Below are 14,835 nucleotides of genomic sequence, written 5' to 3'. Positions count from 1 at the left end.
CTCTCTCTCTCTCTCTCTCTCTCTCTCTCTCTCTCTCTCTCTCTCTCTCTCTCTCTCTCTCCTCCCCCCCATGTATTCTCAACATATTTAGTACAGGGTCTACTGGGTCTCATTACACAGATTGGACTTGTAGTGATCCTCCTGTTTTCAGCATCCCAAGCGCTCAAATTGTGAGTGCCACCATGCCCGGTCTCAATGGCAGTCTCAGGGAGCCCCAAGGGCAGAGCTAGCACAGCACACTGGGGATTGAACGCCAGTGCCTGCAACTGTCAGTGACTACTTTTGAAGCTACTTTTGAAACTACTTTTGAGCTACATTTGAAGAATTAGAGGAATACCTTTTGAATTGTTGAAAAAAACTCTTGGTTTGGAATAGTAAAGAAACATGCAACTATCAAGTTGTACCTAGCCAAAACTTCTGTAGGCACTTTAGTCTGCTGAGCTATCCAGCAGGCCCTCTAGCTCTTTTTCTATTTTCTATTTTTAGATGAAGTTTTGCTGCCCAGGCTCAAAATTGTGATCTTTTTGTCTCAGTCTCCCAAGTTTCGGGGATTCTGATTTATTTGGTACCCTGTGTCAATGTCAAAATTTTCAAATCTGAAAAACTATATCATAAGGAAGATCAAATTTTTACAAGTTATGTGAACACCTAAGGAGAAATACAACTTCTTTTAGTAAATGTTAATGGAAGCAATGTGAATGGACTAGAAACAAAAACAATGGTTGAATTTAGTAGACAACATTTGAAAACAAAATAATAATCTTCAAATGACTATAACCCTGTCTATGAGATATATAAAATTTTGAATCAGGTGGTTAATATAGTATGATGGATTAGACTATAATTGGAATATGCAGATTTTAGCTCCAGCTTATGTTCAGATAAAATCATTCAACCTCTCTGGACTTTACTCATTCATTCATTTATCTTTTACTTACAGTTTTCCAACAAACATTCAGAGGTTTTTTTACTTTTCCTGCTGAGTTTCCTTCCCCCATAAACTGAGTGTCCCTAAGAACACTTAAAGCTGTAAAATACATCATTAGAAAGTAAAAGCTGCCTACAGAGGGATTTCATGGAAAGAAGATTTTTGAGCCACTTTTGAAAAATTAGAACACTTTTTGAAATGTTGAAAAAAAATCTTGGTTTCAGATAGGAAAGAAACATATAAAGCTGTGAAGTTGTACCTAGCCAAAACTTCCACAAGAAGAGCCAGATATTCAGGACATCTGGAACAGCCTAAAGATGGAGCAAGAACAAAAGTGGGGGAGGGGCAAGGAGGTGAAGACAGGAAACCTGCTACAGAGAGTGAACACAGGGCAGGTGTTGGGCCTGGAATAGCCACAATTTCATTTTCATTTGGATTATACTAGATTGGTGAAATGACTGGAGAGTGTTTGCATAGAATAATTTTATTGTTGTATGGAAATAAATCTATAACCAGGTTACTTAATCTTCCAGTATTTCCACCTCACCGTCATATTTGCTGACAGGTGATTATTAAGCATCTAACACTATGTGGAACATTTTTAATAAAATAGTGACATAACATTATTAATTTGATCTTTAAGTTCCAACATGTAAGCTTAGCAATATTTTCCCTTGCTTCCCCCTCTTTTACCAGTTTTCTTCCCTTTGTCTCTGTCTGTCTCTGTCTCTGTCTCTGTCTGTCTCTCTCCCACTCTCCCTCTCTCCCACTCCCCTCTCTTTCTCTTTTTCCTCTTTCTCTCATTTCACTCATTTTTTAACTCCCTGAATTCCCTAAACCCCCTCAGCATGAAAAAACTGAGCTGGATAAGCACCATGAAATAGTACCTATTATTTTAAGTTTGAAAATGCTGGAGAAATGTTAAGTGAAATCCACCATACTCCTCTTACACAAGGCATTTGACCTTTAGATAATGCTAAGCACTTCATCCTCCAATGCTTTTAATTCTAATCCTTGCTGAGACAAAATTCATTGCTTGAATTACAAGAGTGAGTCTCATTAAGGCTAAAAAGCAGTGACCCAGATAGCATAATGGATTAATATGGTGACCTTGCAGTTTTAGAGCTTTACTTTCAAATCTGACTCTCCAGTCCAAATCATTTCAATAGTCAAATAATCAATTGGTTACTACCAGTCCATAAACATTCTGAATCTAGTAGTTTGGACATCATTTTGTTCTGTACTTTCATATAAAAAATTAGACTTGAAAACAATAGTTCCCTTATTAACTTCCCAATCTTTTTAAATGATCAGAATAAAAATAGGGCTTAGTGAACGGTTGTAATCACTAATAATTGTATAATTTATTCAACCTAAATAACATTTACATTTTAAACCTGAAATCATATAAGTATGCAATGAAATACCATACAAATATATATTAAAATATATGTGTACATGTCAGTACAAAAATATTATAAATACAATGAATTGGTATTGAGCAGTGTGATGTTGACTAGGTCCTTATGCATGCCAAGAAGACACCCTGTCACTGAGCTACATTGCTGTCCCCATCTTTAATTACTCTTCAAGGTAATATATGTGGTTAGGGTTATTATACCCAAGTAAAAATAAATGTATGTATAGCTTATTAAGATATACTACAACCTACAGAAGTTTTTTGACAGAAATGTGTTTCAAAAATTTATTTAAGTATTCATTTATTGCAGATGCAAGATATCCGGAGCCCGGAAGGAACTCAGTACAGCTCCCACCCTCAGATGGCAGCCCTGAGACCCCGGGGCCAGCCTGCAGACATCAGGCAGCAGGCAGGGATGATGCAGCATGGCCAGCTGACCACCATCAACCAGTCCCAGTTGAGCGCTCAGCTGGGCCTGAATATGGGAGGAAGCAATGTGCCCCACAACTCCCCATCACCACCTGGGAGTAAGTCTGCAACTCCTTCACCATCTAGCTCAGTACATGAAGATGAAGGCGATGATACCGCTAAGGTATGACTAGGTTATTTTTTTAATCCACATCTGTCACCTTCCTTGGCCTACAGAGTAGAGAGTACAAATTTGTCCTCCAAATGAGAATCACTGATAAAGAACATAAACTTGATTCATGAAGGAAGCATACCATTACAAAGTGAATGTTTGGATAGTTACATTGTAAGTTTCAAATATCCTTTCAATATAGTTGTACTAAGTATAAAAGTTATCTGCATTCATGAAATGTGTGTTTGACATAGTGTAAAGCATAATAAATCCTGTAGGACTCAACTTCCATAATTAAGCCTAACTTATACCTATTCAGAAACATCTGCATGCAGTAGCCCATCAGAGTACAATGAAAACTCTGTGTGTCTATTCATGTGTTGATTGTATGTGTGTGTATCACTATGGTTAGATTAAACCCAAACACATTCACTTTTTATTGAAGAAAAGACTCAGAGATGCGAGATGGTATACTTTTCTAATCCCATATCTCTGTCTGTTAGAGCAGAGCCATTTACTAGCAGTTATTTGGATGGGAAGATGGGCTACAAAATGCAGTTCCTTAAAGCATTAGAGGCAGCTTTTTAAATGACTACATTAAAACCAAGCACACTTTTATCTAAAACATGAAAATAATTATTTTATTGCCTTAATTATCTTTTGGAAACTTTCAAATTCATCCCAGTGAAAAGGGTATTATACCTAGTTACTGAGGAAAAACAAAGTAAGTATTAAATGAATAATATAGGTTTCTCTTCTTTACTTTTTCCATAAAAAGTCACTTGGATCAGCCACTCAGTTTTCTTTGCACCTTTGTGAGAATTTTGTTTGGGGAACATTAAATTGTCAACATGTTGCCAAAGGCAATTCTGCAATTCTGATCTATGTGGTTAATTTCTAACAGCTATGTTAATTTTTAAAGATTTGAATGAATTTTAAAGGTAATTCATACAGCAATTTAGTCTAATGACAGAGATTAAACTATTACATTGGTTGTATCTTCTTATTTTCTGTACTCTTAATGTTCTGACATTTGGAACCTTAATCATGGCAAAATAGGCTGTATCCTCAACATAATTCTAGCCAATTCCTAGAGGGAGCAAATGACCCTCAAGGGAGTCCCTTAATACACAAAGCAACGAACCCAAGGTCTGTAACCTAACCTGTAGGGAGACCTCAATTCAGTATTCTTCCTGCCCTCCATCACCCCAGGGCTCAGTATCCCACAACTAGCAACCCACAGAAACAGTAGAAAGTGTCTAATCAAAATCCTACTTACTGGGCCTACCTTTGCCTCCCCCCATATCCCTGCCTGCAAAACCACCAATGAGTGTTCAGGTTTATACTCTCCTATTTTTCTGGCTCCTTGTTGACTAGGGTGTCCTATATGACCCTGTGTGGCATGCCATGTCTTCTTATCTTGGAGAATGGGAATATGAGCTTCTTCTTTCATGATAGTCATTTCTGTGTTGCTGTCTTCCCAACTCGATTAAAACAAACACCAGGTACGAATTCCAGTAGTGTTCTTCACCCACTTATTGCCCATATCAACTTCTCCATTCTCAGCTTCTCTCTGTGGTCAGTGAGATACCCTCACCAGTAAAATAGAAAGGCAGTAGGTGATTAATAGAGATTATAAAATTAATGTGTCAGGTCATTAAAAGCCTGAATATTAGCTGTCAATTTAGAAGGCAAAATATTTTTCTTTAAAAAATATAGATTATTCTAATTAGCACCTAACAGCTAATGAGTAGGTGGACCTAAATGTGAATATTGAGAGTTCAATTGACCAGGGATATAAATGTTGCATTACATATGGATAATCCAAGTCAATTGTCTAAACAGAGATTATATACACTATTATATAAAGTAAAAGAAATTGATGTTCCGCTGTTAGTAAAGATCAATTTGTGCATCTAGAGAGTATCTTTATCAGTATTATTTGCTGACATTTCAGGAAGCTAAATACAAAATTAACTTCTGACAGTAAATTTTGCACAGGATTGTTCTTAATTACAGTGGGAATTTCCACATTCTTCAACTTGAGTAGAAGAATAAAAACCTGAAATTCAAAGAATTTACATTTACAGATTTTGCCATTTTCTATTAAGCTCTTTTTGTCCATATTTTATAATTCTACTGACATGAATTTTTATGTCATAAGCTTCTAGGATAGTGTGAAACTTTGACGGTGGATTGCCTACCTAATCACTCAATATTTACATCTCAAAATAATTTATTGTCCTTTATTAATGTTGTACAGTATTGTATGGCAGAACTCATATTCTCTAGTGGTAGATGCTTGAATTGTTAATTTGTCAGGCTTAGGGGTACAGTTCTCATGAAAGCACCAAAAGTGAAAAATGAGAGTTTTGCCTACACAAACATTGGCAAGGCCCTATTTACTTTATATGCCATCTCAAGTTCACTCTCTTATTCCAATTCTGTATATTTCCTTCACATTCCTTTCAATTCAGAATTCTTCTTCCCATTAATTCAATTTATATTTATTAAATTACTGAGAAAATCCTCTGATGAAAATGCTCAAGCATTTTACCACATTTAAGGATTTAACTGGAATTTTTCTTTATGTATGAATAGGATTTATGCCGATTGCATTGCAACAGCTCCAGCTAAATGTGAAACAGCGTTAAGTCAAAAAGATTGTTTAAATCATCCCTAACAGGCAAACCCAAAAGCAATATTGAATTCCACACCAGAAAAACAGCTTTTAAAGCATCCTTTTTAAAGCTGTGTGCTCTTTTTAAAAAGAGCAAGTACATCTCGACTCCCATTTATCTAATCGAACAATTAAGTTAAATAAACCCATTTTGACAGAAAGTTATATTATAAATATACCAAGAGAATTAATTATCACCTTATAAACACCATCCCTGGTTTAAATTGCTCTAAAGTTGTGTTGACAGTATTGAGACATAGATCAAAGAAATAACAAACTTAGGCAGCTTGTGGTTAAAGCATGTAATCCAATACTTACAATACCAGATATTTTAAGTGTTTTAAAGTGTCTGTTAAATTACAAGTATATTTTTGACAGTTTTTCCTTTAAGAAAATTATGGGTAAAGAATCACAGTATTCTTTTCCTTTTCCTTTTAGTTTTTCTTTTGAAAATATCTATGTTTCAGATATGTCTGTTATAAATGGCATAGTTAGATTTTTTACATTTAAGTGGGACACTTACCACATTTACATTTATATAAATATTAAATTATCTGAGTTTGTCTATCTCCCTGGGATGCTTTTCCTCTACAACTCTGCTCTTTTATTGTTTCTTATGTTTCTTAATATTGGTCTTATTTGTCTCATTCCATTATTTCTGATGTTAAGATTAGAAATTTCATATTTATTTTACTGTCTTCCTCTGGCACACAACCATGGAAAAATCTAAAATTGATCAGTGTCTTTAAAATACTTTAAGCAATTTCCTTCTAATTTATACTGAGAGCTCTTACAACTATTGATTTAATTGTATTTTCATTGAATTCTATAATTCAATAAACTTCATGAAATACTACTTTTATTATTGTATGTAGTTCTATTTTCCTCCAGATTTATTTGTATTCATATTTCTTTTATATGATAATTGTTTTTCTTTATAGCTGTAAAATGTTTTTATTAGAGCTTTTTGGGAATATGCTTACCTTAAATAATACTTTTGCTGACTCTAGAATCCTAGATTGACAATTATTCTCTTCCTAAAATTTAAAGATGTATTATTTCTTCCAATCCTGATTTTCATTGCTGCTTTTGAGAATTATATTGCCTCCTTGTCTTTTTACAGTAATTGCCTTTTGTCTCTTAATGAGGAAAAGATCTCTTGACTTTGGTGTCCAGCAGCTTCATTGTAATGCATGCAGCTTCTTCACACTTAGCCTGAACTTCATTATCCCTGCCTTTATTTCTGTAAAGTTTTAAGCCATCCTTTTATATACTGCCTCTTCCCTACTCTTGCTTCCTCATTTTATAACTCTGAGATGATCTCAATCTATCCTCCATCACTTTTCTTTCTGTGCTAACTTCACTACTGCTGTATTACATTCTGATTATTATATTTATGTTAACTTAATTTTCATAGTTGACCTCATAGTTTCTCTCCAAAAAGAATTTGTGGTTGCTTCTACCAGATATCTTGGGTCATTACAATCTTGACCCACACTTGACTTGAAGTGTATCAGATCAGCTATGTAGTGCTATAAATACTTACACATACTGGTTTTTGTTGTGACTCACAAGAGACTTTTAAATTTTCTTATTATCAAGATTCAAAAGGGCCAGCCAGATAGCTCAGAAGACTGAAGCACCTGCTTAGGCAGAGTGCAGCAGCCAGGGTTCAACCCGCTGCATGCTGTGCTGGCCCTGCCCCCAGGGTGCACTAAGAATGCGATTGAGACTGGGCAAGGTGCTGCACACCTGTAATCCCAGCACTCTGAAAAACAGGAGAATCACTATGAGTCTGATCTATGTAGTGAGACCCTGGAGATCCTGTAAGACCCTGTACTTAAAAAAAAAAAAAAAAGATTCCAGAGCAATTATTCTAGCAGATTCTGAGTGGATGCTTATAAAGAAAACTATGTTGCTCCACCAATGCCCTTAGAATTCATTTTTTAAATGTCTTGATGTTAGCAGAACTCTTCTATACACATCCAGCTTTAGATGAGCCAGGAGCTTTGGCTTCTGCTACTGCGCCCTTTAGCCCAGTCTCCCAGCTGCAAGATTTAGCTCAGTCTTGCCTAATACCTTCAAGATGAAAGCTAAATTCAGTACCATGCTAACTTCTCTCAGTTCTTTCATTCACCTAGCTTTTATCTTTAATAGTTAGGTTTTTTTAAAAAGTACATTTGCAGTGCATAATGATTATATTCGCCATAGGGAGCTGGTACCTATACATAACACTTTTTACTCCCTGGTTAGTTTGTTGGTGTATGTGCTGTGCCATCTACACAGAAACTACAAAAACTGGTTTCTTCTTAACACAATGTAATAAGTCACTGGAGAACCAATTAATAAAACTCTAGTGAATGAGTTTATATTTAGCACTATTCTATAGGCAGGAAGACTTCTGGAATATAGTAAAAAATAGTAGATTTTTTAAAAAACAATAAGTGAAATTATGTAACAGTATAACCAATTTTTTAAAAAAAATTTAAAGAGGAAGAACAAAAAACAAATAAAGACAAAGACAGAAAGAGAGTGACATAATACAATACAAATGGTACAGAATTTCAAAACAAGACTAGAAAATTAACAATTATTGTTATATTGTTATCAAATTTGTTGCTCAAATTACCAGATATAGGCAAGTATGACTGATCAAACAATCAAACTTTAACTCTTCCTTTCAATAAACCTTAATTTTTTCCTTGTAATTTTTACTTTTTTTTAAATTTATTTTAAAGAGAGTATTATAATAATAATAATAGGTAAGACATTAGAAGTGGCACCCATTTAAAAGAACAAGATGAAAGGTACTCAGGTGTTGTTATATTGCATATTGCTGTGCTCAGTGTAGTTGCTCAGATTACATTTATTGGCACATAGAGTTGGTCAAAGTAAAAATTTTAAACATTAGCTGCTATAAAAAAACTCATAGAAATTAGTAGCATAATTGTCTCAGCTATCATATATATTTTTTTCCTTTTCCTATTTTTCCTATCTTTTCTGTTTTCCCTCATCCCCATTGTTTATTCCTTATGTCCAATTTCTTTCTGTTTTATTCTATCTATTGTGCCTTTCAGATTTTATTTATTGTTTCATGTTCTCACATGAGGGAGACAACACAATATTTACACATGTTGGTCTGATTCATTTCACTTATCTCTGATTGCACCCATTTACCTATAAAAGCCTCAAGTTTGTCTTTCTTTATAGCTGGTTAATACTCCATTGTATAAAAATACCACATCATTTTAATCCGTTCCTCAGGTGATGGGTATTTTGTTGCTTCCAAGATTTAGCTATGACCAATCGAGTTGCAATAAACATAGATGCACATATATCGCTGTGGTATATTTTCAGTTCTTTTAGAAAAATAAACAAAAGGGAATAGCTGAGTTAAATGGGACTTCCAATCCTAGTTTTTGTGAGTTTTCACACTGCTTTCCATACTGGTTGTCTATATTCCCAGTAACAGTGGAGAAGAGTTTCTTTTCCCTCATAGCCTCTCCAGCATTTACTATTAGTTGATTTCTTTGTGATAACCATTCTTTCTTTGGTGGGATGGAATCTCAGTGTTGTTTTAATTTATATTTCTTGAATGACCAGTGCTGTGGAACATTTATTCTTGTGTTTATTTGCCACTTATATTTCTTCCTCAGATGCTCATTTTTGGATTGGGACTTTAAATTCTGGATGCCTGATTTTTTGTTTTGTTTTGTTTTAGTTCTTTATATATTCTAGATAGAAGTCCTTTGTCTGAGTGACTGTTGATTAAGATTTTTCCCCAATTTGTGAGTTGTCTTTTCACTCTGAGTATAACCAAATGTTACATCTCTTTATTTAGCAATGGGACAGACAATATTTAAAATTGTGATTTGAAAGTTTGGTATTGTCGGGGCCAGGGAGATGGCTCAGTGGAATAAGCACTTCCCTGACAAGTGCAAGGGCCTGAGTTCAATCCCCGGTTCCACAAAAAAAAAAAAAAAAAAAAAAAAAAAAAAGTTTGGTATTGTCCACATTGAACTATATTTATGATGCTATTGTTTAACACTTCCTGTGAGTCTGGGTGTGGTGGTGCATGCCTGTAATCACAGCACTGGGAAGGCTGAAAACAGGAGGATCACTACGAGTCCAAGCTGCCTGGTAAGACCCTGTACAAAATGCAAAAATAAAATAAAATAAAAAATAAGAAACACTTCCCATGATGTAATATGTATACTTTTAAAGAATACCTTATACCCCAACAATTTAATTAATGCCATCTATCCATCCATTCATTCATTCATTTTTTGGTGGTACTAAGGATTAAACCCAAGGCCTTCATGCTGAGCTACAACCCCAGCCTCATTTATTTATTTATTTTTTTTATTTTGAGAAGAGTCTTGCTAAGTTAGTAAGCAGACTACGTTCAAACATTTGATCCTCTGTTTCAGCTCCCATATTCTAGGATTGTGTGTTCATGTATAGTTGTTGTCCTAGTTCTACTACATCTGGCTCTCTCATTCATTTTTTATAAAAGTAAAAAGTGTCCCACTTATTAAGACTGACCATAAAAGACTCATTCAAGAAAAAAATGCTAAAATTCAAACAGCCAGTAACTGATTTCAAATGATTTCCAAACTCCATTCAGGTAATTAAACTTTGCTAGAATACAATATTTTCAAGTAACATGTGTTCCTAGAAATATTCTAGATAACAACATATTTGATTAATTCATGGAATAAAAATAAAGCGAGACTTCACATGGCCACCTGACGTTTATTTCAGCAGGACCCTACTTCAACAGCTTATTTTCCCTGAGAGTTTCTGCCCTACTCTGGCAAAGTTAGAAGAGCTCAAGTAGAGTCAATAAAATTGACATATATTACTAGGAGTATATAATTACATCCATCCATTTTTGCCATTTTAAAATTACTTTTTTGGACAATAGCCCAAACTTTATATTTCATACAAGGCCACTGAGTGCTTTTGCTAAACATATGCAAAAAGAATACTCAGTTCTTTTTGGCAAAGTCAAGGATCCTTAATAATAAATCTACTTTACACACTCTGATACCAGTACAGTACTCCCCAGCTGTGAATCATTTCAAAAGTAAAGCTCTTTATATGTGTTTTTCTGTAATTGCTGTTTTGAGTCATAAATGTTCAGTTATTATTAATGATAATAATAAAACCAATTGTAAGATGAAGGAAGTGTTTCAGCCTTGCTGATTTCACAGTAACTAGATGACTTACTTTCCATGCTCATTTGAATTTATTATTATAAGGGGATTTTAGATGGCACAGTTCAGAAAAAAGAAGAAAACGAATTTAAGCAGCAAAATTTTCACTTACAAAAATGGTCCCATCGCAAAAAGTGCTGTGATATGCCTTGTTTCTATGGTGAAGATTTTATAATATTTACTTTATATGATAAGAGTTATAAGTGGAGTTCTATGTTGTTTGTTCAGCCTATTATGCAGATGGCGCTTGATTAAAATCTATTTTAAACTGCAGCGATTACTGCAAGATAGTGTGCATTAAACAGCTCTCCCAGCTACATCAAGGGCTTTGGGACCACAGTAGTTTATTTTAAATATGCTTATAGAAGTTTCTAACTTCTCCAGGGACGTTTCAGTCTCAGTGATTCTCCTTCCTTGTTTTTTTCAATTCTGAAGCTGAAGCCCAGAGCCTCACTTCTAGGCAAATCTCCACTACTGAACGATGCCCAATACTCCCCTTCTTTGATAATCTTAAGATCTTGTACTCTGGATTCTTAAGTGTTATCAAAGCAATATTGTTAGCACAAGCTTTTTTAAGTCAAATATTTTTTTCTTGTGATAAAAAAGTTAAATGCATTACTATAATTAAGGAATAAGATGTGACAGGAAGTGAATTAACAGAAGCCTAAGTACACTTCTAGGGATTTCAGATATATATCTGTAACTAGAACTGAGTTACATGAAACATACACATCTGTGTAAAGTTTATGTAGAAATCTCACTTGTGAATATTATCATGTGTTTGTGTGTACATTTATTTATTAATTAGTGCTTTAATTAATATGAAATAAGTCTGTGGATAATTAGGGCTATATTAAGGCTTCTCAGCTTAGTCGTGGTTTAAGTTGCTATGATTTTAATAGAGTTTTCATATTCCAATTTTCTTTGTCTTGGCCATTTTAAATGTATTTTGCACATAAAATACATGACATAGCTCAGACTCACATGATCCTTCTGTTTTCACCCTCCCCAACACTGGGATTACAGGCATGTGTCACCATTGTCAGTTTCTGTGGTCAACTCAGCACACTCAGGAGTGGAACTAGCATGGCATATGGTACAGGGGATCAAACCTAGTCCATGCACTTGCCTAAGCATGCACTTAATCCACTGAGCTATCTTGCCAGCCCTTTACTTATATTTTTATCTTTTCCCCAGTGCAATGCTGTAGACTACAAGAACAGAGTGGTATGGTGCTCTAAAGTTTACATGGTGCTCTGCTAATGCTATGAAGGATGTAGAGATTAATAGGACTCTTTTTATATCTTCAGTGTGTTTGTCATCATAGTGAATTTATATTTTATATTATATGGTTTCTCTTACATTCTAAAGAGTATGAAGTTGGAATTAAATATCACTCTACCGTCATAGAATTCTAGACATTTTAAAGTTTTATGTTCTAGAACAGTGTCTGACACACAATTTTGTATAGTCTTAAAAAAAAAATAGCCATTAGTCATTTCTCACTGCATTTAAATTTAAGTAAAATTCAATTTAAAATTTGTCAGATCTCAAAAGTCTGATATATTAAATATCAATACTTGATGGAAAATACCTGTTCCATGTTATGTCTAAGGGGTTTGATATTCAGACAGATAGTGAGGTTAAGCTCAACTGTTTATGTTTTAGGGTAATAATAATAAGCTTCTCTTCTGGAGGGTTAACAACCTAAGTTTGTAGACCAAAAATTAGAGAAAAAGAAAGCCTGCAAAGACAGTGAAAATTTTAGCCCTAGCCTTTCAAGGTCAGTGAAGTCTTAGGACATAGGAGAACCTGTACTGTAACATCATGTAACTAAATTGTGTCCCAAATTTTCTGATTGAGGAGATTATGGGGCCACAGAAGAAAGTGATCAATGATGTAGAGTGTGCCTAAAGAGAGTCACATGGAGTGAAAACATTCTCTCAGGCTTTCACAGAGAGAAAATTGGTCAAGCAATGGCTGTGGTTCATCCACATGGCTGACACTGACAAAGGATCTACAAACTGAGGTACAGGGTTTCAGGATAAATCCTGAGGGGATTTAACTGACCTTGGCAGACACAAAAGTTACATTTCTTGTTATATAGGTCTTGCTTTATCTTGGTCTTATCCATCCAGCATAAAAGTATAAAAACAAAGTATAAAAAGTAAAGCCATATTAATATGCTGAACTGTAAAAGACTCAAGTCAACAACTTCTGACTTTGCCAGTCTCATGGAAAACCCACTACTATTATGGACTACTGGACTATATTGGGATATTTTTCTGAATTCACATGCTTACAATATTTAAATGACAATGGAATACACTCTCTGACAAAACTAAACAAAAAAAGGGGACACAAATGAACAACCATTTTGTATCTGTATATTCAAAATAGGATAGATATACAGTTACTTTCTCTTAATTCAGTGAATAGAAAGACTTGTTCTAATAGTGTTTGTGGACAAGATGTCATGTCTGCATCTTGTACAATGAATAACCACTAAGACAACAATATGCAATGTATTAATTATTGAAACTGTCCTACTAATCAGTTTTGAAACTGTCTCATTGTTATTTCTTTCTCAATAAAATTATTAAAACAAATAAAATAAAATTTGTCAGTTTCTCAGGTACACTTGCCATATAGCACATTTCAAATGGTTTATAGCAGTGAGGTCAAACCTATGGCACATATCCCACAGAGCTGTTTATTTCATTGAAAGCTCTAAGATGTTTACTATCATGGGTCTATAGATACATATAGTTAATGACCATCCTTTTTGGATAGTGCAGAGAAACTTTCTTTTCATTCCAGAAAGTTCTATGAGATAGTTCTGCTCTGGACAAGAAAAATGCAACCTTAGAAAATGAATATATGAAATTATTAGCTTTCATCCATTAATGCAAGAACTAAGGATCCATATAATAGCCAAGAATAATGTCCAGAGACACATTATAAATCCATTTAATTAATTTTTCTATAACAATCATATTAATCATCATTGTGTTCATTCCAAATAATTTGTAGTAAGAAGAGTTAGATATTTTTCAAAATGCAATCCATTACTGGCATGTAAGTGGACACAAATATAGCAGGGGTTCTTTTACTTATTTATTTATTTTTTACCAAGGAAGCTTTGTATATGTGTAGTGACCATGGGATTTTCACACAACTGAAAAACTGTCTGTCTAACAAATTCTTGTTTCATGGTACAGAGTAGCAGTTGCTTTCTGCACCTTTCTTGTACAAGAAAAGTGGGGGGAAATCTCAAATGTTGGGGAGCAATACCCAGTGATCATGAGGCAAATAGAATTTACCAAACACTTCTCAAGTATTTGGATGCAGAAGACATAAAATCACAATGAATTTTAATCCCACTATATTGCATCCTAAAAAGCAAAGCTATTGTACATATGAAAACACTGAAAGATATAGTAAACAATTCTCCCCCCAAAACATTTTATTTTTATAAAAATAGAGCTCTTCTATATACATACACAGCTTTTACACCACTCACATGTCTTCAGTGAAAATTCTGATTTAATGTCCTAACATTATCTTAAATTATATTTTTCATGAGGACAATCCTGAGTGGTCAGAATATTATTATCACAAATATAACTTTGATGGTCTAGTTAAGTCATTGAAGGAAATACAGTGAATCTTGAGTAATGAATATTTTTGTCTAGCCTTCAAATTGGTCTTCTCAGATGCCATTTCTTTTGCATGGTTGATCCACCAGATCAAGGGCAACATGGATATATATTTAAAGAGGAGGCACAAAAGCAGATGAGTTGACTAAAAGCAGATGAGTACACTCTTACTTTCACCAGTGGGAAACACAAAGATGATCATAAGACTGGTGGGAGTATGGCCTTAATGGGGATGACCTCCCAGCTTTATAGGTTAGTATATACCACATACTCTATTAGATTCCAAATTGAAACTACAGAGTTACAAATCATGACACATAAATGCTATCTCATGACCCTGGAAAATGTA

At 34.3% G+C, this 14,835-nt stretch overlaps 1 protein-coding gene across 1 annotated transcript in view; it reads left to right on the top strand.

Annotated features, from left to right (window-relative positions):
* Tox (thymocyte selection associated high mobility group box) overlaps window positions 1-14,835 on the top strand; it is a 356,660-nt gene that overhangs the window by 304,157 nt on the left and 37,668 nt on the right. The window contains exon 4 of the mRNA XM_004642364.1: window positions 2,659-2,940. Within this exon, the coding sequence (XP_004642421.1) occupies window positions 2,659-2,940 (282 nt within the window). The remainder of the gene's footprint in view (window positions 1-2,658; window positions 2,941-14,835) is intronic.

Source organism: Octodon degus, unplaced genomic scaffold (assembly GCF_000260255.1).
Source record: "Octodon degus isolate 3935 unplaced genomic scaffold, OctDeg1.0 scaffold00152, whole genome shotgun sequence".
NCBI lineage: Eukaryota > Metazoa > Chordata > Mammalia > Rodentia > Octodontidae > Octodon > Octodon degus.
This window is presented reverse-complemented; position numbering and strand designations above follow the sequence as displayed.